The sequence below is a fragment of the Neospora caninum genome, chromosome VIIb, assembly GCF_000208865.1.
Source record: "Neospora caninum Liverpool complete genome, chromosome VIIb".
In the NCBI taxonomy this organism is placed as follows: Eukaryota; Apicomplexa; class Conoidasida; order Eucoccidiorida; family Sarcocystidae; genus Neospora; species Neospora caninum.
This window is the reverse complement of record NC_018394.1, coordinates 4,233,369-4,255,458: the sequence shown is the minus strand read 5'-3', so window position 1 is coordinate 4,255,458 and position 22,090 is coordinate 4,233,369. Positions and strand designations below refer to the sequence as shown.

The window sequence follows — 22,090 nt, the reverse complement described above, 5'->3', positions numbered from 1 at the left end:
CAGAAAGGCAGTCGCGCTGCAAAGTGTTCGGCAACACTTTTCTACGTCCCGTTTCCTGTAAGGACTGCAGAGAAGAACCACCTGTTGTTCTTGGCTGACAACCGGGTCTCGGCTTATATTCGGATGGCAGGCGTGCGGACCCGAGACAAAACGCGACACACACACTTCTTCTTTGTTCTCATCCACGCGCAAGAGAAAGGAACGGAAGGGACACATATCTCCGCTTGCGGTTGTATTTTGCGCTATCTGCCGGTGTCTGGGCCCCGTTTTGGGAAGCATCTCTTTCCTCCAGCATTTCCCGCCTGTTGCGCGGCGCTCGAAGCCGTGCTTGGGGCGCCCGTCGCGTATTGTCTTGAGAAACGAGGAGACATAGTCCGTCGCGATTACATAAACTGGGCTCGGTGCCTGGAAACACGCCTCGAGAAGCGTTGGAGATCTTTCACGAGACGGATTTCCAGCGTCAATCCAACGGTTTCAGCCGTACACACGCGCTGCGCCCCGCGAGGGCCCGTCAGACTACCGCCCTGGCCACATCGTCACTCGCTTCCGATTTGAACGCTCGAGCGGCGCGGACGGCCGTCGAGTCTCTCTCATCGGCCGCGCGCAGCCATTTCGCGCGGGATTTCTTCAGTGGCAGCTCCACTCCCATTCATCACAACAAGTTCCTCACCGCGTTCGCTTTTCCCCTTACTCTCGCGCGTCTCTATCGAGGATCACCTCTCTCGCTCGGTCTCTCGGGCCTCTTTCCGTCTCGCTGCTCACACCGTCTCCCACCGTGTGCTGCCAGTGAGGAGGGAGTGTGAACGGCTCAAGGCGACTGAATCCAGTTTCTGCGTTCTCTTCTTTGGGATGTCAACTCGGCGCCTCCCTGGCGACGCCTTTCTTCTTCGCTGGGTTCGTAGGCCCGTTCCGAGTTCCGTCTCCTTCCGCCAGGTCTGTTCCCCTCGCGGCCGTGGTTCGATCGCTCCATTGTCCTTGCTAGTCCTGCTCGTCCTCGCCACGGCCGTTGCCATGGCGTCTCCACTTGAGAGTGCCGAGGACTTCGCGCAGCAGTTGTCCCCCCCGGCGGCGGATCCACTGCGCGTGAAGTATCTCGTGGTTGGCGGAGGCGTCGCAGCGGGGTATTTTTTCCATTATTTCGCGGAACCGCTCCAGCAAGGCCGCGCGGGAATCAGCGGGAAGACCGCTGGAGCAGCGGCGGGGAACGTGGCGCCAGGCAGTACGGGAAATTCGGACAGAAATGCAGGCCGGAGCCTCGACGCTTGGCCCCCCGCAGAGGGAACCAGAGGGAGTCTGTGCGCCGGAGAGCGTGCAGGTGGGAAAGAAACAAAGCGAGACGGCCAGCGGGCCCTTGACGCAAGCAAGGACGCGTCGAGTGTACGGGCTGCTCCGTATCCGACAGCGTCTCGGGGTTCCTCGACCTCCCGCGCACAAGGCCTGGCCCAGTTGTCGCTTCAAGAGCAAGACGCAAAGCTGCGCTTTCTGCTGGTGTCTTCCGAAGCCGTTCTGCCCTATGAACGGCCGGCTCTCTCCAAGGTACGCGCTGAGAAAACGCGACGCATCGTCCAGGAGGACTCCGCAGATCCGTGAACCTCGGAAAAAGACGACAAAACGCGCTTTCCCCGGGGCAGGAACTGCCTGTTCACCCACGCCAGGGAAGCGGAGAGAGCGCCCCGCCTCCCTGGCAGGGGACCAGCTGCGCGCCCGGGACGAAAACCGGGTGTTCCCTGATGTCGAACTCCGGGCTGTGCTCAGGCCGTCTCGCGTTCCGAGTTTCTTGGAAAGTGTCTCAGCGAACAGGACACCTTGAGTCACGCACCTTTTTCTGTCGCGGCGCCTCTCGCAAATGCGTCACTCGCGAGTATCACGGGCCAGGCGGTTGAGCTCGGCTCCTCTCGAGTTTGGAAGTCCTCGCGTGGTGCGTCACCCTGGGGTGTTTTTCGATGCAAGATCGCTCGCTCTCCGCTCGTTTCTCGCGTGTTTACAGGGCTTTCTCCTTGGGAAGGCAAACTTCCCCAACTTCAACGTTGCGGCGGGCATCAGCGGCGCAATTCAAGACGCCCAGTGGTACATCGCCCGGGGCGTTCACGTGCTGCTCAACGAGACCGTCTCGTCTGTCGACTTGGCGAACCGGAGTGCGTCGTTGCAAAGCTCGCAGCGAACTGTCTACTTCGACAAGCTGATCGTCGCGACGGGTCTGAGACCGGTGGACTTCGTCGGTAAGCGAGACGCGAGGCGGAAAAACGACGCGAATCCTTTGGAAGGTCTGCACACGCCCACTGGCTTCTCTTGGTTCGCTGAAAGGCGAGCGTCCCCTGGGACGCAAGACCCGGGCGATCCGAGCTGCGGGAGCTGTTGACTTCCGGAGGATCAAAGACAGCCTGGATCGAGATAATGACTGAACCAGGAGGAAAAAAAGTTTGTGGCTAAGAAAGAGACTCACGTTCTCGCTGTGACCATCTGCCGGCGTCTCGCGCGGATTTCCTTGTGTCTGGCTTTCGTGTTTCTCGTCTGAGAACATCATGTTCAAACTCCTGGGGAAAGAACGCGGCGTCCCATGACTCTGTCGGTGTAGATTTGCAGCGTCGGGAAGGCACGCCTTCTACCCTGTACCGGTGGTTCGTCACGTGTGTGTCACGCCGCCAGTCCTGTTTTCGTCCTTTCGCCTTGCGTCAGGCCTCGGCATGTGGAACCTCAGAGGTGTTCCGTTCAACATTTTCACCTTTCGGTTCGCCAGCGAGGCGAAGCAAATCGTGGATTTCGTCAAGCAAATCCAGGCGCGATCCTGCGCGGCGTTGAACCAAGCTCTTCCGTCCTCGGACAACGCTCTGGGGACGGCGGACGCGTCCAAGGGATCTGCTGTCGTCCTCGGCTCCGGATTCACAGGCACGGAAGTCGCCGCGGCTCTATGCCAGCTGGTGAGAAAGTGCATGCGAGACCATTCGAGGCAGAGGTTGTTCGGAAGCCATGCCAACCTGCACGGAATCACCTGTGGGGAAAAGACGGCAACGCAGCGCCTCTGAGGAGTCTGCAGAGCTCGTACATCTCCCAGGCACCCTGTAGAGCGCAGAGTTTGGAGCGAGAAGGTTTTTTTAAAGCGGACGTCGATTCACTGCCGGTGCTGCGCGTGGAGTCCGGGTATACACTCGTCAACACTCTAAGACTCTGGAGCCGCGGTGAGCGCGGCGAGGCCGAGCACGCGGGACTCTGTGGAAGCCCTGACAGCTCGGTGCGTCTCTTTGTTTACCCGTGACAGGGGCTTAAAGTGGTCATGGTGACACACAGCGCGCGCATCTTGTCCAAGATCTTCACTCCGGAGCTCTCGGGCTTTTACGAAAAGCAGTTCGAGCAGCGGGGCGTGACAGTCATCAAGAACGCGTCCGTCCAGAACCTCGTTCGCGATGTAGACAGCGACAGCAGGTGAGCGGTTTAGATCTGCAGGCAGCGCGCGCTTTGGCCGGAACTCTGGACGTTGCCGAACACAGTCGACGGGCAGCCGCCACGCGCGCTGTCGTGCCGCGTTTGTTGAAGAAAGCAGTCAGGCGCGTGGTGGCGGGCGTAGTCTGGCAAAGCCGCAGAGAAGTTGCGCGCCGGCGTTAGGAGTTCACGGGTCTGCACGCAAGAGTTCAGCGCACAGGCAGCGAATAGTAGTTGACGCGCACTCCAAGTGTACGTAGCCTCTCTGTGGGGCCTTTGACCTTGCCGTGTCGCGTGGTGGCGGAAGCGTGCGGACTGCAGCGACCGCCGACCGCCGCCTTCGCAAAGGAAGTGTGCGCTTTGACTTGTTTGTTGAAACGTTTTCTGTTCTGCGGTCTAGGGTCTCGGCGGTGCGAATCACGGACAGCGACGGGAGCAGCCACGTTCTGGAGGCGGACTTTGTTGTGGCTGCACTGGGCAGTCGGCCGGTCGTCGAGTTTCTCAACCGTGAGGACCTAGCTCTTCCAGACTTCCTCACGAAGAGAGCAGCTTTTGAGGGGGAATTATGGACATGGGATGGTTCTCTGCGCGTGTTTGAAGCGGGGCAGGGGCATGCAGTGATTCTGTGGCTCGCGAGGAAGGCGGGTGCCCGCCCCATGCATCCTCGTGTGTGTTTTGTTTGTGCCGAAGCCCGAGTCGAAAACGGCGGAAGGCGTTGGATCTCACTCTTTTACGACGTTGACAATGCTATTTCACAGCGGTTATGTTCTACCGCGCAATATTCGGATTACTGGTTCTCCACTCGTGTTAATAGCGCGAGAAAACGGCTACTCAGATGCTCGTGTGATCAGGACCAGCGTACTGGGAGTGGCGGTCATGGCGATGCCCGGGGTCCGGCGGGCTTTGCTGTCGTCTGAATTCGTCTAGGAACTAAGTCGCTACAACAGCTTCTCCGGCAGCTTTTTGGGCGTTTTCTGCAAGTTGCAAAAGCGAGGTGGAGTCGCCGGTCGTCCGCGAACGCCGGAGCGCTGTCCACTGTCGGTTCGTCGCCGTGTTGTCGTCTGAATCTGTGCACGCAAAGGGTGTAGCGTGGGGAGGGGGTTGAGCGTGTGTATCGTGTATCGGCTTCGCTGTGAGCCTGCACAAGCAATCGGGCAAGGCCGTGTGGCGGCGGCTTTGTCTCTTTCTGCTCAGGGCAGGTAATGTTGGCTGACGAGTGCGTAGGCGGGGGAATCCAAGTCGACGAGCACCTCCAAGCGTTTCCCTCTCGCGAAGTGCAAATCGCGGCGGCTTCTGCGCAGAATCCGTATCCGGAAGTCTTCGCCATTGGCGACGTCGCAGCGTTTCCCCACTCGCGGGTCGGAGGGCGGCCAGTCAGGTACGAGCACGTGTGGAACGCGCGGTCCATGGCTGCCTACCTCGCCAAGCATTTGCGCTGGCTCGAGAGGAAAGAGGAACAGGAGGCGAGAGCGCGCGGAGACACCTGCAACGTCCTTCAAGAGGCTGAGGAAGAGGAAACCGTCAACGCAGCTGCCTTGGCGGCTGCCGAGGATGGGCAGCCGCAGCGCGCCGTTCCCCCAGGGGAAGACTCGGACTCGGCCAAAGCTGGAGCGTCGAATCGCTCCGAGGTGAGTAGTGGGAAGGCCCGAAGGCGCGCGGGGAACTCGGTTCCTCCAGGCAGAGAAAGGCGTGCTGCCGGCGTCTGTCGGTACCACACGCGTCGGGGTATACGGGGGAGCAGTGAAAGAATGGGCGTCCGCCTTTAGAGAGCCCACGTCTCTGTTTTGAAGTTTCTGCTGCCCTTTTTGTCACCGCTCGTTCGCTGCAAAAAACGCGTTTGCCTTTTTTTGAAGCACGGCTCGTCAGCGTGAAGGGTCTTACTGGATCGGCCCAGCTTTGCAGTGGTACACGTGTAGATGTTGGCATCGTTTTGCGTCTTTCTTTCTGGTGTGCATCTAGGGATGCGGTAGCGACACCGGATATCAGTTCCTGCCGATTTACTATTCGCGCATCTTCGACTTGTCGTGGAAATTTTTCGGTTTTCGCAGAGGTACGCTTCGCGCGGAACTGCTGAACTTGCGCTCCTCACAGCCGCCGGGGGCGAGGCGGGCACACTGAAGGGAATAGACAAAACCAGGCGTGACGGCATGGCAGGGTCCGTGACAGAGCCGCAAAAACGGAATGTTTTGCGGGGGAGGAGGCTCGCACTGGAAACCTGGTGTTGCTGAGAAACAAAAGTTCCCGCACAAGCGTTTCCGCGGCTGTGTGAGGTCGGGAGACAGTTCGTGTGGGAAATCCACTTTTTTCTTTGACGCATCTTCATTGAAGGCTACCAGGACTGCATGTCCATGGCCCGACAAAACAGCCAGCGATTTCCCTGGGCGCGTGCGGTTCGTCCAGCAGAGTTTCGGCGGCCGCGACGTAGTTCGCTGAGAGCTGACAAGTCTCAGGCGTGCCTTTGTATGCCTCAAAAGTCGTATGCCTTTGCGTGGCTCTCTTCCAGAACGTGTGACGAAAACGCGCGTGGGCCAGGATGCTCAACCCTTTTCCGTTTTTTGTCTTGTTCGCAGGCACCCCAGTGCTGGTAAATGATTTTGATAGACAAATATCGCGGAAAATTATTGCCTTGTGGATCGACTCCGACCAAACGGTTCAAGGAGCATTTCTTGAAGGCGGCAACCCAGAGGAAGAAGAACTCCTTCGAGTAAGTCTAGCGCTTTAGCACGACGGCCATCCCTAGGTGTCGAGGGCAGATACGTTGCCACTCCCGCTCCTTCACTATCCACGAAAGCACGAAATTTACATCAAATCATAACTTGACGATTCGCTTTCGGAGTGCGGAACCTGTTGCCGGGCGCGGGGGTTCGTGGGTGTATGGGTAGGTTCTCGGTGCTGATACTCGATATTTTCTGACGATTCTGGCTTATGAAACGAGGACCATGTGGAGAGTCGCTTGATGTGTTAACCGCAAATTCTGCTGGGATCAGCACTTTGCTCGTGGAAGCATACCGGGGCACTGTGGAGAGACTCAACTCCGAGGGCGAGCAGTCACTCCGGAGTGGTCCTGTGAATGCTTTTCTTGCTGCCGCATTCCCTGATGCACGAATGTGTCGGAGCTCGGAAATACCCTGCCGTCGGGGAGGTCTTTGCGCTTCGCGGGAATATTGTCCGGTAAATCTGGACGGAAAACGCGGTGGCCAAGACGGTCTCGTAAACGTTAAGACATAGCAATGTTGCCTCTCGATTTTGTTGGATTTGCCTTTTAGCGAGCGGCGGACTCCACAATTGTCGTCTCACCAGAGGCCGTCCAACAGGCGAAGGACGTGGCTGAGGTCTTGAAACTCATCCGGTAAGCGAAGTCCTCGGCACTTTTCTGCCATGCGTTCTTTTCTTTCTTTGCGGGGTGGTGGGTTTCCTGCGTTCTGTCGCGCTTGTCTTTATTGCAGCATGTGGTTGTTCTTCTCTTTGGCGTGTAGCGGTCAGAGAAGAAAATGACGTGACCAGAAAAGCGGACAGGACCTAACAGTCGTCCGGGAAGTTGTCCTGAAGCGAGGAGTGCTCCTCTTTGCAGAAATGCGTGGTTTTGCCGGATATCCTGTCCTGTGTTGCAGCCATGGTGTGGAGCAGCTGGAGGAACACCGGACTGAGGCGGCCTGATTCAAAACATGGTGAAAGCGCTCCTATAAAGTCTTTCCCCCCTGTTGCCGTTTACCAGAGATTTCGACTTCCATCAAGCCTTCTGTAGCGTGGAATTCGGTACAGCGCTTAGTGTGGCCGTGCTGCGGCATTGCAGACATGCACTTCAAGTCAGTTGTTGCGTATGGTGATTTCTCGGTATTTACTGGATGCGGTTGCTCGTTCCCAGAATTTTTGTGAATGTGTGGTAAACACGACTCTGAGACGCAGGACAAGGCGAACGAGAGTCGTCTTGTAGTCGCAGAAAGCCAAGTCCGCTAGGGTCTAGCGGATTCAAGACAGTTATAGAGCGGGCTGCAAATGGCGGAATATGGAATGCTTAACTGTCTGACATAATCACGCGGAGAACGTTGCTTACACTCGAGCAAAAAGGAACTACCGGACAGGAGCAGGAGTGTGGTGCTCCTAAAAGTGCGGAAAGGCTGTTGAGGTGGGAGCAAGGGAACAGAAGCGCCGGTGAAAGAGGACTGTGAAAATATTTCGGCAGTGGCAGGGGGTTGCGGTTGCCAGTGCGCCTCTATATACAGCGAATCACCTCTCAAGACTCTGCTGATGTGCAGTAGGCCGTCGCAAATATGTGTCAGAGAAAAACGATGGTGGGTAGTGGGCTTGTGTAGAATGCTTTCCATTAATACCGCGGACCTCTTGCCACTACGCGACAATGCCTGGCCCGTGCGAAGGGTTCTTTTTTTCCCCGTGCCGGGTTGTTTTTCCATCTGTAGTGAAGAACGTGAAGCGGACTCTAGACTGAATCGGACCCATTGATTCTAACAGTGTACTTGGGCTGGTAGCTCCTCGACACTGGCGCCACCTAATAGTGTGTTTAACAGACGACGCACATCGGTTCAAAAAGTGATCAAGGCACGTGGCAATTTGGGTAGGCTTCGTCGCAAGCGGCTTCAGTTTTTTTAATTCTACTACTCTCCCTCATATGGAAGTGCCGTCGCGCACTCGATCTCGAGACCACACTCGTTGATAACCGGAGTCCGTACGGCAGATTGGCGGTTAAATCTCCATCGCCGCTTCCGTCGTACCAAGAAATCAACCCATCGTTCGTTGTTGAACGGAAATCGGATTGTGCGGAGACGTGATATAGGTAACTGGCAGTACCCTGTAGATCTGGGTAATCTGCAAATACGCAGCAATCGAAGGCACACTGCGCCGCGTTGTGCTCTACCTTCTGAGCACTCGCCCTCGAAAACTTCCTCTGACATGTCTTAAATTTACATAAGACGCACTTCAAGCAGTATCTGTTGCGAAGTCCCCCGCCCACTTAAAAGGGCCGAGCGGCAGATGGAAGTCGCCGGAAACACAGTGTTCGTCTCGGTTGGCGAAGTCTGTGCATCACCTGGGAGTCAGGTTGGCTGTCCCTCAAACCGATCGCGTTCATGGCTCGTCGTGGCCTTCAACTCGAGTCAGCAGATCAAAGCGAAAGATATCGTTCCGCCTTTTTGCTCCGCGCTCCAAAGTAACAACCTGCTTTCAACACCCCATTTTCGAAGCCGAGACTTTGCAAAGGAAAAACATCAATGTTATATGGTGACTCTGTTGGATCCACGGTCGATGTCGAGGTCACTATCGAACCTGAACGGTTTTTAGACACGGGCGAACTGCGCCGTCCACACTGAACCGAGGCATCCTAGACCAGCGTTTCAAAAGGACGCCGGATCCTCCCATATGCTTCAGAAACAACGTTCCGTCGTTCCTGGAGAGTCCGTTTACGGTGCTAACAGAACTCTCCAACACAGCCGTCCCATGCAACTTCCAAAACCCGGCCCTCCCGTTGAGGACCGTGGCTAGCTCGCAGCGAAAATAGGCCGGACGCCTGTCGGCGGGAGCGTGACGCACTTACTGCGTGGAACGTTACGATTTCTGGAGAGTAAACCCACATAGCTTTTTCCTCAATTCCCTGTCGGGAATTTTTGGTGTGGAGCGTCGCTCGTTTTTCTTCCAGAAACGCGCCAGCCACACTGCTGGGTACTCGGCAGCCGCTTGCCTTGCCTCAGCAACGCCGCCGCGTTACCGCATTCTTCGCAGTAAAATGCTCTTTGATACGGCAAATTCCAATCGACACGCAGCGCCTAGTGTCCGTGCACGTTCTCGAGAAGTGTTTCTGTGCAACTAGTACAAATGTGTGGTGAGGAACTCTCGGTTTTAGTCCGAGTACCAACACAACCAAGCAGTGATCAGCCGAATCAGTGGTTCGGCATTCCTCGTCTCTCTAGTCTCTGACCTGGCCCGTTTTTCGTCGCGCATGAGTCGCTTTCGAGCCGCGAGGGAAACTTCGGGGGCTCCTATTTCAGCTCTACAGGAAAGCGTAGCCCTTGCTGATTAGTAGAGGCCATCGTTTTCAAACGCGTTCACCACTTTTCGTCGCAAAGTCCCGATTTTCCTCGAGATTGTCAAGGGATGCATATTTTTTGTAAATCGCGACTTTCAATATCGGGAGGAGTATCTCAAAACCGTGAGAGGCGCAGCAGTGGGGTGACTCCAGAGCACGGATGTCTGTGCAGGGTCAAAACAAAGGCACAGCGACGCTCTCGGCATTTCAATGGGTTGTTCTGAAGCGTGTTGAGGCTCCAGCATATCACTGGGGTGTAGCAGCTCTGTTGCAGTGGATGCTTCAACTCGAGCACCGTGTGCCACGCTACGGCGCTACGGGGGGACTCTGCAGTCCAGGACTCGCGCTGGCCGACGGGAGAGCACAACCTCCTCTGGCTGTCAGCTGCTTCAGGATTTCATCTGCCTCTCTCCCGTTCCATGCCGACCAGCTGGTACACCTTCCCTCAAAGACGGCTCGAACAAACTGATCGATGACTCGCAGGTCGCGGCCGGGCTGAGCCGTTCCCATTCGTCTTTCCCCTTCAAAATGACAGCCGATGCCGCCATCATAGGGCCTTCCGGGGGCCGTGACGCCTTCCTGGCTCGCAAGTTGTACCCCAACTTTTACAAAACCCGTGCCGGTGACCCGCCCGAGAGGGGAGCGACGCGCAAAGACTTCAGACCACACATGGTAGATCGGAAATCGATTCTCTATCCGGTACCGTATTTGGCGAGCGAAGCGTCGCGAGCAACGTGGATGCAAAGAGCAACCCGCGGAGTGCCGAATATTTCGACGCTTTCTCTAGCTCAGTCGAGCTCTGGGACTGACATCCAGGCCGAGGAAACCCGGGAAAGGTAAGTTAGTGACGGGACTAATCCAACACTTTCAGCTGTCTTAAGCAGTCCAGTGGGGTGGTGGTGTACAGCAATCGCCGGACTGCACACATGGCGGGAAGTCCTTTTTTCGCCGAATGTAGGCCTGAAGCTTACGCTGGTGAACGGGCGTGTCGCACCTCGCACCACACCGACAGGGAAAGGCAGGACAATGATGCTAGCCGTACATTCCCTAAACTGAGGAAGGCAAACTTCCGCAAAGGTGTCTCTTTGATCACGGTGCGTGGCATCGATCTAGGCAAGGGGAAATTTTGTTTTCGACTGCTGGATAGATTCGGCCGTGTGCATTGTTACCGGCGTCCAATGCTGTTTCAGGTGGTACGATTTCGCCAACTTTCGTTCGCCTACCCATCCACTGTCTTCCATGTTGTTCTCTGCATTTTTTTCAGCCTGGCGTCTCTCTTTGAAGACGCCTCCGCGGGTGCACAGCCGCTCAGCGTCGTGTACAAAAGGCACGAGCAGGAGCGGCTTCCGCCTTCCATCTCTTTCCGACCTCATCGCAATCTCGGCGATCCGATGTATTACGACATGCCTCCACCACCTCCCTACCCCGCTCCCCCCTTGCTGCTGAAGGAACAGCGCCGCCAGAGACCGCTGTGGTCTGCCTTGTGTAATTCAGCCGCTCCGAGTGGGCGACCTCAATCTATCGTTTTCAACCCTGGAAGTTCTTCTCTCTCCATATCACGTGGCCGTGGAAGGTCACGGGACGAACCAGAAAGTCTGGAAGATTCAGAGGGATCATTCCTCGAAGTCTCAAGCGAACCCGACATGTTCCGTGACTGTCCTTCAGTGCGTCCTTATCCCGACCAGAAGTGGCGGCCGGGCGCCAGTCTGGACGATGGATATAGCTTTCCTCGATTTCACGAGAGCGCGGGAAGTCTCCGGTTCGGGCGGTTCAGGCAGCGTGAACGGGGCGCGGCGCGGCCCACGTCTGGGCGTGACACGCGTAGTGAACTGCAGATGCATCGGCGTTCTTCCAGCTCGGCCGGAAGAATGAGGCGGGCAAGCGAGAGGCTAGGCACATTTCCATCCCGCAGTGTATCGGTGCATGGTAGCAGCCGTGCGTATAGGTCGTCTTACTCAGAAGAAAGCGTACCGATTCCAATGCCATTTTGGGGCCGGTATGATTGGTATCCTCCCATGAAAGCCCCAAGGCAGCGGATTCAGGCATTCGGGAAGCCTGCGGCCAGAGAATGTGTTCCCTTGTACGAGAGCGGGCTCGACGACTGGACCACTTTCCCGTGGAATGAAGCGCTGAGCCCCAGCGGCGATGCGAGTCCCGGTGGTAGCCAAGCGCGGACGACGCTTCATTCTGACAGGCTCCGTTCTGCCTGGTCGCCTTCATATCGGAAGGCGCTACGCGCGACCGTGGAGGAGACACCGGTTACAGCCTCGGCCGGAGCTAACGGGGGTTCACGGTGGCCGGTTGATAGCTTTACTCGTCTCCGTGGTAAGTCAGGGATTGACGATACTTTTAGCAACCAACTGGAGTTCCGTAAGAGGAGTTCTCTAACGGAAGCCTCGCGTTCGTCCACTCGGCGACGCCGTGGGCAGAGTCTTCCTCGGACAGAGTGCTCTTTTCTGTGCAAGGAGCATCGAGGTCGCCACGTGCACCTGATGGACGTCTTTGGGCCAGTGGAGAGGAGTCAGCTGTCCGACTACTTTGACCAGGACGTGGCAGACGCAACACATCGAGCGGCAAGAGGGTGTCTCGGTGTTCACTCAGCAAGATGCCCCGAATCCCACAACATTCTGAGGCGGGTTCTGTCGAACTGCGCAGAGCGGGGCAAGCATATCGACTTGGATGCTTTCCCTCAACAGACCCGAGAGCCGACAGGGCACTGGTGGTGTCGCCCCTCCGGGCGATCCTCAGTGGACGATGAAAAAAGATGGCGAGCGTGGCTTCGGAGGCGGCAGCAGAAAGAAGATGCCGCATCCGAGAGCAGAATGAACAACAAAATCCTTTACAGGAGCGACGCATCGCGCTTATACTGAGGGCAACTGGCCATCAGGCGGCACTGTTGTCTGTCTTGGATATCGCTGATAGTATTTTAACACTCGTCCACGAGTCTGTTGCGCAAAAAATTGGGGGTTGCGACATCGGCCACTACACTAGCGACGCCGATTACGCTACCTGCACGCCGAGACGGTACTCGTTTACCCGCCAAGCTCCTACATGGTTTTCTTGCGCCATCTGTGATGTCCCAGATTCCGAGCAGTTATGCGCTATATCTTTTATATCTTTCTTCGAACACTCACATGTATGCAGCAATGAGCATCCATTTGAACTTTCGAATGCATGGATACAGGAAAACCGGGGGAAAGTGTATGCAGAAGGGGGCGCCGAGACGCAATTTTCAAACGTGACTTCGAGTACGAGTCTCCCATCACTGAGATGAGGCACCGGCGATGAGACATTTCTTTGGGATGGGTACGGTGTTTCGACGGTGTGGACGTTTGCGTGGCGTCGTTGGGCGTATCGCTCCTCATTGTCGAACGCCATCGAGAAGTCAAGTGATGACAGACTGACCTTCACGCACCGGTACTACCCGTTACACTGATTGACTGTTGATGCTCTGCCTTCTGGTCTCCCTCCCTTGCTCACTGGAGTCGCTCCCATGGTGCAGCCGTGCTGTGGCGGCTGGGTCAAATACTCATTTTTTTTAGTTTGTCTGACATTCTCAAGCAACCGCTAGTCACAAACATTCGCATAAAAACTACCAATCGAGAAGTAGGAGTGATCTCCTCACTGTTGTGTCGGTTCTCTCAGAGAGCGCCGTTCGTATTTCCCGATTACCGCCTGGTTACTGCAAGTACGCTGGTGCGAGTTGCAGGAGTACGTGACCGTAATAACAACAAAACACTTAAAAGAGGGCATCCCGCACTTACGCGTGAGCAATATCTATAACAGACACTGCCTCGCGCGTCTATGGCTGCGCCGCCGCCTCGGGGCTCGGTTAATCGGAGAAGGATACCCAGCGCCACGTCCTCTGCTCTGCTGCGGCAGCTTGCCGCTACGGAAGGAAAAAAGCCTGATTGCCCGCACGGTAAGCGCTGCATCCGTTTCCGGTTCTAGGGATTTGCACAAAAAGACTGTAAATGCGTTTTTTCTCGCGACACATCCATCACCCAGGAAAGGTCACTTGTCGATATGGAGCGAGAGAAGCCTCTCGAGTGACTACCCGTGAGGCTCTCTGCTGGGAGACCGGCCAAAAAGACACGGAAAAAAGAAACAAGCGGCCTTTTTCTTGGTGCAGGTTCAAATGGACGGAGGCCCACTGAATTCAATGGCAGACTTTTGCCGGTGTCTCGTCAAACGAGCGGTCCGTTGCCGGATTCGACTGCATGCAGTTTCGTTTGTTGGAAAGCCAGCAACTCCGGAGCTCCGCCATATGCAAAGGCTGATTCACTCACTGCTCCGTGCGGTTGCCTCGTTCGCCATACGCGCGCATGTTGTGCAGCAAAACAAGCAAAAACCGCCTGGAATGGGTGACCAGATTTCCTGTGGTATTGTGGCATTCCTTGTCGCTTCAATTCGAACCTGAACCAATTTCTATACTTTGCCTTTTTGACCATACCGATTGCGGGATCCAGTGAATTCTTCGCTGCGCGCAGCTTTCTTTTTTCCGTGGTGCTTGTCTTCTCGGAGGTTCTGTTTTTCCGAGTCCCCCCCGCCTGCAACGGCGTTGATTTCCGGTAGACACGTTACTGTGAGCCGCGTTTTCTTTTGGCGTTGCAACGCCCTGAATTAGGCTGCACGTTTCTTTTGTCGCGGGCTTTAAACCGGATTTGCTCTCTTTCTCTGGAGAAAATGAACGTGTTTGAGCAGTATAACCAGCGCCAAGGCGCTATGAACTTGAAGTACATCTTCAACTTTGCGCCTCTGAGTCCCATTCAGCAGGAACACATCGCCCGGGTTTATGGCGCTCTGATGACAAACATCATCCTCACGGCAGTTGGCGTCTACGCGCAACAGCGAATTTTTGCCCTGCCAGTGTTCCTTCTTCTCGGTCTCCAGGTCCTCTGTGTTTGGGGGTTGAGCGCAACGAGCACGGAAGCCGTCTATTCAGGCAAGGTACGACGACAGTCCGCCCAGTCCTAACGACGAGGGCGCATAAAGAGATCTGCACTGTGTCCTTCAGCTCCCTCTGCACACGGGATTTTACAAACGAGCCGCTCAAGCGCGTTGACACCACCACGTCCGGCGCCTGGTCCAGCGAACACTGGACAAAAAAGTTGGCCTCCCGGGGCCGTGTGCACTGTGCGGAAGTCCACTGATGCTTCTTCGCAATGAGGCCGTCCTTTCTTGGCGCTCCACCAAAATGGCGCGTGTACAAGCGTTTCCGCGCGTGTTGCGCAGTCGATCTCTTCCCGCGCGGCACTTTTTCCTCACAGGGGGCATCCTGTGGAAGATTCGCAGATTCAGCCAAAACTGCAGAAAGACGCCTCCCTCTTGCAGGCAACTGTTTCCAAGGCGTGCGACGTCTTTTGCTTGCGAGCACCCCTGGGTTTTTGGCACTGTATCTGTTAAATGGTCCCAAGACTTTGTCGAGGGGGGCTGCAGATCCTGGCCTCGTGCATCGTGCAAATGCAGCGAAGGCTCGGTCTCTCCTTTGGAGGCTCGTGCTTCGCGTGATTGGGTAAACGGAAGCGTCAGAATTTTCGTGTGTCGGGTCTGAGTTTCCTCACCAGACACCGGCAACTTTCTCGCTCTCGGTGAAAGCGGGTTCTTTCCTAAACCCTCCTGTGGGCGTTTCTGTCTCGCGCAGGTTACTACGCCGATGAGAGCCGCGTACTTCGGAGGCTTCGGCTTCACGAGCGGCATGATGCTTGGCGACTACCTGTACTTTGTGAATATTTTGAATCCGCGCATCATCCCCACGGCGTTCCTTGTCTCCATGGGGATATTCGCCTCTCTCTCTGCCGCAGCGATCGTCGCGAAAGACAGGTTCGCTCTCTCTGTTTCAATTCGCGGGGCAGACGATCACGCATTTGGCTCGGGCGTCTCCTTGCTACCCGAAGCGCCTTCTCGATCTGAACCCTGGAGACGGCACGGCGGATAGCGCGTTGCCGCATTGCACGGACCGTCGGCGGTCTCGTTAGATCAGAGAGACAGGAAGGAGGGTATAGACAGGGCGGCATGCGACTACCCATTTTCCAAGTCCTGTCGTTTGCACGCGGGTCTTTGGTCCCGTCAGTTTGGGGCTGCAAAGGTGACTGGGGCATTCCTGCGTAAGATCTCAGTCAGCCTCGCTAGAACGAGTTCCGAGATCCAGCTGTTTCTTTTTCCGCCAGGTGTCGGCGGCGTTGGACTGCCCTTTGCTCATGTTTTCGTTTTTTTTCGTGTCTTTCCTCCACAGAAAGTTCATTTACTTGGGGGGCATCCTCGGCACAGGCCTGACCCTCTTCACGTACATTTCCCTCTTCTCCGTTGTGTGGCGCACAAAGCTGGCCGACGATGTGCTGCTATGGGGCGGTCTTCTCCTCTACATCGGGTAAGCGTGGAAGAGAAAAAGTTGCGACAAATGTGCGTTCCAAATGGTTTTCGTGGGGAAGAGGATGGCGCCGGGAGAGGGTTGTCGGCTGCGGGCTTGATGCTTGGCAAGTGGTTCGCCGGCAGAACGCATACGATGTGGTCGGGCTCTTCAAGAAACAGTCCTTGTCGCATCGGACGTTTTCGTCTGGAGGCGCAGAGTCCGCTCACTACTCGCATTGGGTTGGTGGCGAAGCGTAATTCCGTCCCGGCTTCTCGGGTTTCCTGTCCTTCACAGATTCGTTCTCTTCGACACGCAAGTGACCCTCGAGATGGCCCGTCGCGGATCCTCGGACTACCTTGTCCAGGCCATTCAGTTCTACGTCGACCTTCTTGGTATTTTTATCCGCGTTGTCCAGATTCTCGCCGACAAGGAGCGCCGCAAGCGTCAGCGCGACGAGGAGTAAATTAGAAAAGTGGAAAACACACGTTTTAAGGCTGTGTCGACGAAGCGACAAGCAAACAGGAACATGAGCAGAAACAAAAGTGAAGAGAGGCGCCCTTGGCTTTGTAGAGCGGCGTCAAGGCGGAGTGAGAGTGTGTGTAAGGCATCTCGCTTCTTTTGCTGCTTGTCTCGTTTCGTACTCGGCGGCGAGGAGAGGCCGGGTTGCTGAATTCGACTGGAAAAGCAGATACAAGCCGTGTGAGGAGGTAGTTCTCCTCGTTGCATGTATGGTTTTCTTTGGGGAAAATATAGTATAAGAATTAGCTATGCTTTTCTTTGGCGTTGCGGTGTTTTGGTGAACATGGCGGCTCTTTTTTTGAGTTTCAGACTCGTAGTAAAGTGTTTGATGCACCACGCAAAACGTTGAATAACCATGATAAAGAGGAACTGAAACACACGCTATGTGGGGCTGATCGCAGGGATTTTTTCCGTGCCACGTCTCCTCGCCGTACAGACGTTAGGACACGCCTGCACAGAAATTTAGGGGAACCCGTTGAATGGTTGTCAGCAACGCCATCGTCAGGCAGAAAACGAACCGCTTTTCCGTAAAAGTTGCAACAACTAGGGGGAATGAGAGTTCTAGAAGGTATCCTATTGTCCGAACGGACCGTGCCGCTCGACACAGCATCTTCCCTACCGTTAGCAAAACCTGTTTTGCGAGAGTTTCTTTCGCCGGTGAATTGGCCCCTCGCTGCTATCCCCATAAACTGTTTCATCTGCAAGTCTGCCGAATTTCCATCGAAAGGCGTTGCTGCATCTTTAATCGTTTACAACTGAGAGTTCTTTCGAACGAAAGGGCGAAAGAGAAAAGTCTAGCGCCTCTTGAGATGCTCAGAGGGTGAGAGAATGGCGGGCGTCTCACTCAGCGCACTTTTGTATTTTGACTAGACATAGCCACAGTGAAGGGATTTCGGTCTCTGCGGTGTTTCCTTCGCGATTACATTCTGGCGTCACAACGTCGGCGGCATCTCAGACACTGTAATCTCAAGTTCCGTGTCTCTTCGAACTCAAGGCGACGATGTCTGCTGTCTCTATGAGGTGTGATACAGTCACAGAAAGCGACTGAGACGGACCCCGAAAGAAAAGTGAAGACGGAGGCACCGAAGTGATATCGAAAACAACCCGACGCGTCTACTGAACCCAGCATAGAGGGGATGAGAAACGGAGAGCACTTCCGAAGTGCGGTATTTTGTGACATCTCCGGAGGGGAGAATGATGCGCAACCAGCGACAGAGAGTGAAGGAAAAACCGTTTCCATGATGCATTTAGGGTCTCTCAAGGACGACGTCTGATCGCCACGCGCCCCAGAGAGGACACCCCCCTGCAGGGAAAACAGCAGTGTGCTCCCTTCTACTTGCTGGATTTTCCCCTCGCACTGTCGTCTCAACGACTTTCCTCGCCGTCGACGAAAGGACTTGAAGACTCTCGCGACAGCTTCGTTTGGTGTCGTCCTCCGTTCTCACGGACTGTGTTGCTGCCATCGGTGGAAAACCTACCGTCACGCCAAGCTTCTTCCATACAGAGTTCTCATACGGGAGGTACGCGAGAGAGTGTGTGCTGCGTCGGAAACCGAAATTTGCATGTGGCGTGATTTCTTTCCGGCTTTCAGACGCCACCGACACTCTGAGAGGTCTAGGCAGGCACTTTTCTGGACGCCGACCTGCAGAAATGGTAGAGATAAAAGGTAACGTGGATCCTTATCCTCACTGCTTCGACAAAATTTAGATGTAAAATTGTGAATGGTTCCGAGAATATCTTACACAATGTGCCTTGCGCCTCTTTCGTGCTCCGTCGACCTTTAAAGCAAGGCAAGCAGATGAGCAAAGTACATGGAACCGTTCGTCTGTAACTTTTGACATTCACTTTAGCAGCCCCAGAGTCTAGAGTTCTACAGTGGCATGCCTGGGATTCAACAGTGTCCCTCTAAAGGCAAGCGAGAGTGTTCGCCGCGTGGACGTTGTCGGCGCCGGCTAAAGTCGGAGTTGTGTCCTGTCTCATCGTCGGCATCGCTGTCAGCGTTAGGAGCACTTCTCAGTGCTTCCTACGTTTCTGAAAACGGCCTCTATGGCAGAGACAGCTGAAAAAGCATGAACCCGCGCCGCGCCGAAACGATTTTGCATGCATGCTGTGCGACATTGCAGAAGGTCTTGACAGTTCCGATTTGCATCTATTACGCCTCTTACGCCCTTTTGCCAGTGGCCCGCCCCCCTCATACTGTGTCCCTCTCTTTTCTGCCTCGTTTTACCATATTCGCTCCAATCTGTCTTTGCTAGGAAGATTTGCCGAGGCGGGAGTCGCGAGCCGACGCGGGCCGGAGGTGTTCACACGTTTACTCGACTGCTGTTGTAGACGCTCGCGAATTCCCTTCCTCTCTCGAGTCTCTCTAATTCAAGTAAGGCGCCTCGCTCGAAAACTCTTTTCGTTTTCGATGAGAAAGTGTCGGGAGGAAAAAAACAGTCGAAGACACGCGACATCGTCCACGCTTTGCAGGAGCGACGGGACGATCGACTCTCTCTGCTGCCTGGCGGTCAACAGATTCCGCCTGCTGTCTTCCCTCACCTCTCTTTCCACTCCTCATTGGGTGGGTTCTGCCCGTCCCGACTCTTTTGACTGGGTTTTCCGCCGCCTCTGGCGTACGTGTTTTTCATTATGAAAGGCAATCGGACATTCACCGCCGTTGGGGGCCCGCACGTTGGAGGGAGAGAGAGAAAGTAGGCTCTGTTTGGTTTCTCTCTCTGTACACGCTTTTGCAACTGACCTACCTAACTTTGACAAGTGCCCTGTAGCAAGGACAGCGGAAATGTACCGAAAGAGAGTCACTATAGAGTGCCGAAAAAATACCTGGCACTGCAACAGGGAGCGGACCGCTGTTCACCAGAGGCGTTGCTGTGTCCTGTTGACATTCGTGCAAGCAAGCGCCATTGAGCAGCAGAACAGCCCGTTTTGGATATAACTGCAGGCTTCTACGCGTGTGGGCAAGGCGAGCTTCGTCTACAACCGCTCGAAAAAAGCATTGCCCAGGAAGTTTCTGGAGCTCTGTACTCTCCGTGCAACTAACCAGACGCGTTGCCATTTGCATGCACGCTTCTTCCTCGGGAAAAAATTGCACTTGCGCTTCTTTGCTGCGTCCAGGATGGGTGGCCAGGCGTCGAAAGCCCCACGCACCACCATCGAGGTTCTCCGGAGAGCGGGAGAAAACATGAACACAAAAGGTAAACGTCCCGGCTTCCATCGCACTCCTGAACCGGGGAGAGGCCTCGCTTCTCGCGAGTGAACTCTCTCCTGGGGGACTGCTTTCGAGTGATGTTCCACTCATATATATATATATATATATATAGGTGCGTGGCCCATCCAGTTGCGGCCCCTTTCCGAAAACCCAGGATCTTTTTGAACCCTGTGCACAGGCCGCAGCTGAATGGTGTGGATCTCGATACCTTTGCGTGTACACATGTAGAGACAACTCCGCGCTCGCCAGGAATCGATCTGCCTAGCCCGAGTTTGACTGTCACCGGTTTCCTCTTTCAGGCCTGCCTGCGGTCCACACGGAGATTGTCGTCCCCTCCGCAAAGAGAGCGCGGAAATTCTCAATCTGCCGGTGCTGGAAATCTTGTGAGTGTGGCTGTTGACCTCGCACCTTCAGACTGTTTGGCGAGACGAGTGCATCTCTCCTGTCTCCCTTCGCTAGCTTCGCAGATGCTCATGCAGTGTACATACACCACACGTCCCACCTTCTCGCGGTGTATGGACGCATAGGAACGACCGCGGTATCCGGAGCTGCGCAGCGGGCGCTGCTTCCCTTTGCCAGTGTTTCTTTGGGGCCTCTTCATTGTAGTTGCTGTCCCGCGATTCCGGACCGTTTTCCTGTGCAGCGAAATTCCCGCTCTGCGATAATCTCCACCAAAAGCTGCAGAAACAGGGTGTCAACGTTGGTAAGGTGAAGGTGCACAAGACAGGAACGCACTCGATTTTCAGCACGAACCAGACTTCGAAAGCGATACACCGCGTGTGCAGATAGCTGTGCGGGGAAGAGAACACAGGAGTGTCCGACGCGGATGCGTCCGATCCGGGGCGACAATTTTGCCGCGTCCCAGGAGTCACCAGCTAGCAACCCTGGCTCCAGAAGCGGACTTTTCGTTGAATCCGGGGAGATGTGACCGGCTGGATTGCTCTGCTGGGCTTTTCCAGCACTTAGAACTCTTTTTCTTCTTCACTACGTCTGAGAGTCTGCCCTACACCCACTGCCGACGCTGGCCGCGTCTTGCGTACTCCTGGAGAGTGTGGAAGTGCCGTAGGAGACCGTATCCTAGGAAAGTCTTGGAAGGGCGACTTTCTGTCAAGAGTGACTTCGAGGAGGAGGGTTCCGCCTCCCAGAGGCGTTCAAGTCTTTAGCTGTCAGGCACCTTCCTGCGTCTCCCGCGTTTTTTGCTGTCTCTTTCTTCTAGGGCCCGCCATGCTGGAAATTCGAGCAGCGCCTCCCGTCCAGTCTGTGGGTGCGTCGTCTTCGTCGTTTCAACCTGGCGAGTCTCCGTCTTCTTCGAAACAATTCCTGAGAGACGGGGAAGCTGTCACGGTCGACCGTACAGGCCTAGCAGCTCTCGTCGGCGGCCTCTCAGCGTCTGTCATTGCCGGTGAGCAAACGCGTCCTATTTGACAAATGTGTATGTACCCTGCAGTCTCCTCAGCGTAGCAATGGCCTTGTGGAAGATGCAGAGTTGGGAAGAAGAGTGCAAACTTCACAGAGGTTTTTTTGAGGTGACTTACCGAGACTCTGAAACGGGCTGTTCGGAGCGTACCGTTTCGACGCAGCGGCGGCCCTCGAATGTGAAGGAATGCAACTTTGTCGAAACGCACGGCCGTGTGCACGTCGCTGACGTGGCCAGTGTTTCTAAGAAGAAACAGAATGCTTCGACTGGATGAGTTCCACCGCTTCAGTGGTTTCCGGCAACGATTTTTTCGCTCGTTGTGTCTTTTCAGGAGGTGCCCACTTTGCTGGTCTTATTTGAGCGGGAAGAAGAGAGTCAAGACAAAAAGTCTGACGCAGAAAAATACCCTGAGACCTGTCGGCCCCGTTGTCTTGAGCGAAGGCGTTGGGCTCGCAGTTCTGAAGTTCCCTTTAGCAGCCTCGTCGCGCATCCTTGCATGCGCGACTGGCGACCGCGCGTAGGCGAGAGCCGCCTCAAAAGGTGGTCTCAATGCGACTGGAAGTTCTGTCATGATTTCTCCTTGTGTAGAGTTCCCGGCACGCCCCGCCGCGAGCAATTTCGTGCGTACACAGCCAACCAGTGCCCAAGATTTATTTCTTTTGTGACTTGTTTCCTGAAATGTCTCCTATGTAGGATCCCGTCTTTGCACGAATATCCATGAACCGACGTACTAGTGAACTTGGCGGCCGCGCGCCGTAATGACGTTAACGGTGCTCCCACTGCGGCCGCGGCTTTCGTTTTCTTCTCGGGACACAGGGGATGCCTTTTTCCCCGCGCACGCGACGAGAACCAGACGCTGGCGCCCACATGAAAACGCCTAGTTCACGAAAGCTCCTCACGAATCGAAAACCACCTACCCAACTGCGGCAGACGTAGTGGTGTGCGCCCCCAAAGATCACAGCACGCCGATGGCCACAAGATGCTTCAGACGTGATGATTTCCGCCTTCACTTTAGGCACGATGTGCAGAAAAACCCGGCCGAGGCTCGGGGATGCAAGGCACGCCCCAACCGCGTGGCGTGCGGCAAGTTTCTGGCATTTCTGTGCAGCCTCACGTCTCCCTGAGGCTTCTGCGCTGTGA

General features: G+C 55.4%; 3 protein-coding genes across 3 annotated transcripts; all 3 read left to right on the top strand.

Moving 5' to 3' along the window:
* Positions 1-1,011: 1,011 nt before the first annotated feature.
* Positions 1,012-7,074, top strand: NCLIV_029160 (Pyridine nucleotide-disulphide oxidoreductase family protein, related; the record flags this gene model as incomplete). The annotated part of the gene is made up of 10 exons (XM_003883111.1): positions 1,012-1,536; positions 1,988-2,219; positions 2,677-2,918; positions 3,257-3,420; positions 3,818-3,924; positions 4,612-5,045; positions 5,377-5,467; positions 5,988-6,121; positions 6,684-6,766; positions 7,029-7,074. 10 exons carry the CDS (start codon positions 1,012-1,014, stop codon positions 7,072-7,074), a joined length of 2,058 nt encoding a protein of 685 aa, XP_003883160.1.
* A 2,908-nt stretch (positions 7,075-9,982) lies between these two features.
* NCLIV_029150 (Bax inhibitor 1, related) lies at positions 9,983-16,269 on the top strand (the record flags this gene model as incomplete). Its single annotated transcript, XM_003883110.1, has 7 exons — positions 9,983-10,290; positions 10,719-12,201; positions 13,100-13,165; positions 14,159-14,404; positions 15,099-15,277; positions 15,690-15,824; positions 16,101-16,269. 7 exons carry the CDS (start codon positions 9,983-9,985, stop codon positions 16,267-16,269), a joined length of 2,586 nt encoding a protein of 861 aa, XP_003883159.1.
* Positions 16,270-19,440: 3,171 nt separating this feature from the next.
* Positions 19,441-21,310, top strand: NCLIV_029140 (conserved hypothetical protein; the record flags this gene model as incomplete). Its single annotated transcript, XM_003883109.1, has 4 exons — positions 19,441-19,519; positions 20,177-20,236; positions 20,750-20,935; positions 21,282-21,310. The coding sequence occupies 4 exons, from the start codon at positions 19,441-19,443 to the stop codon at positions 21,308-21,310; spliced, it is 354 nt and encodes a 117-aa protein (XP_003883158.1).
* Between the last annotated feature and the right edge of the window lie 780 nt (positions 21,311-22,090).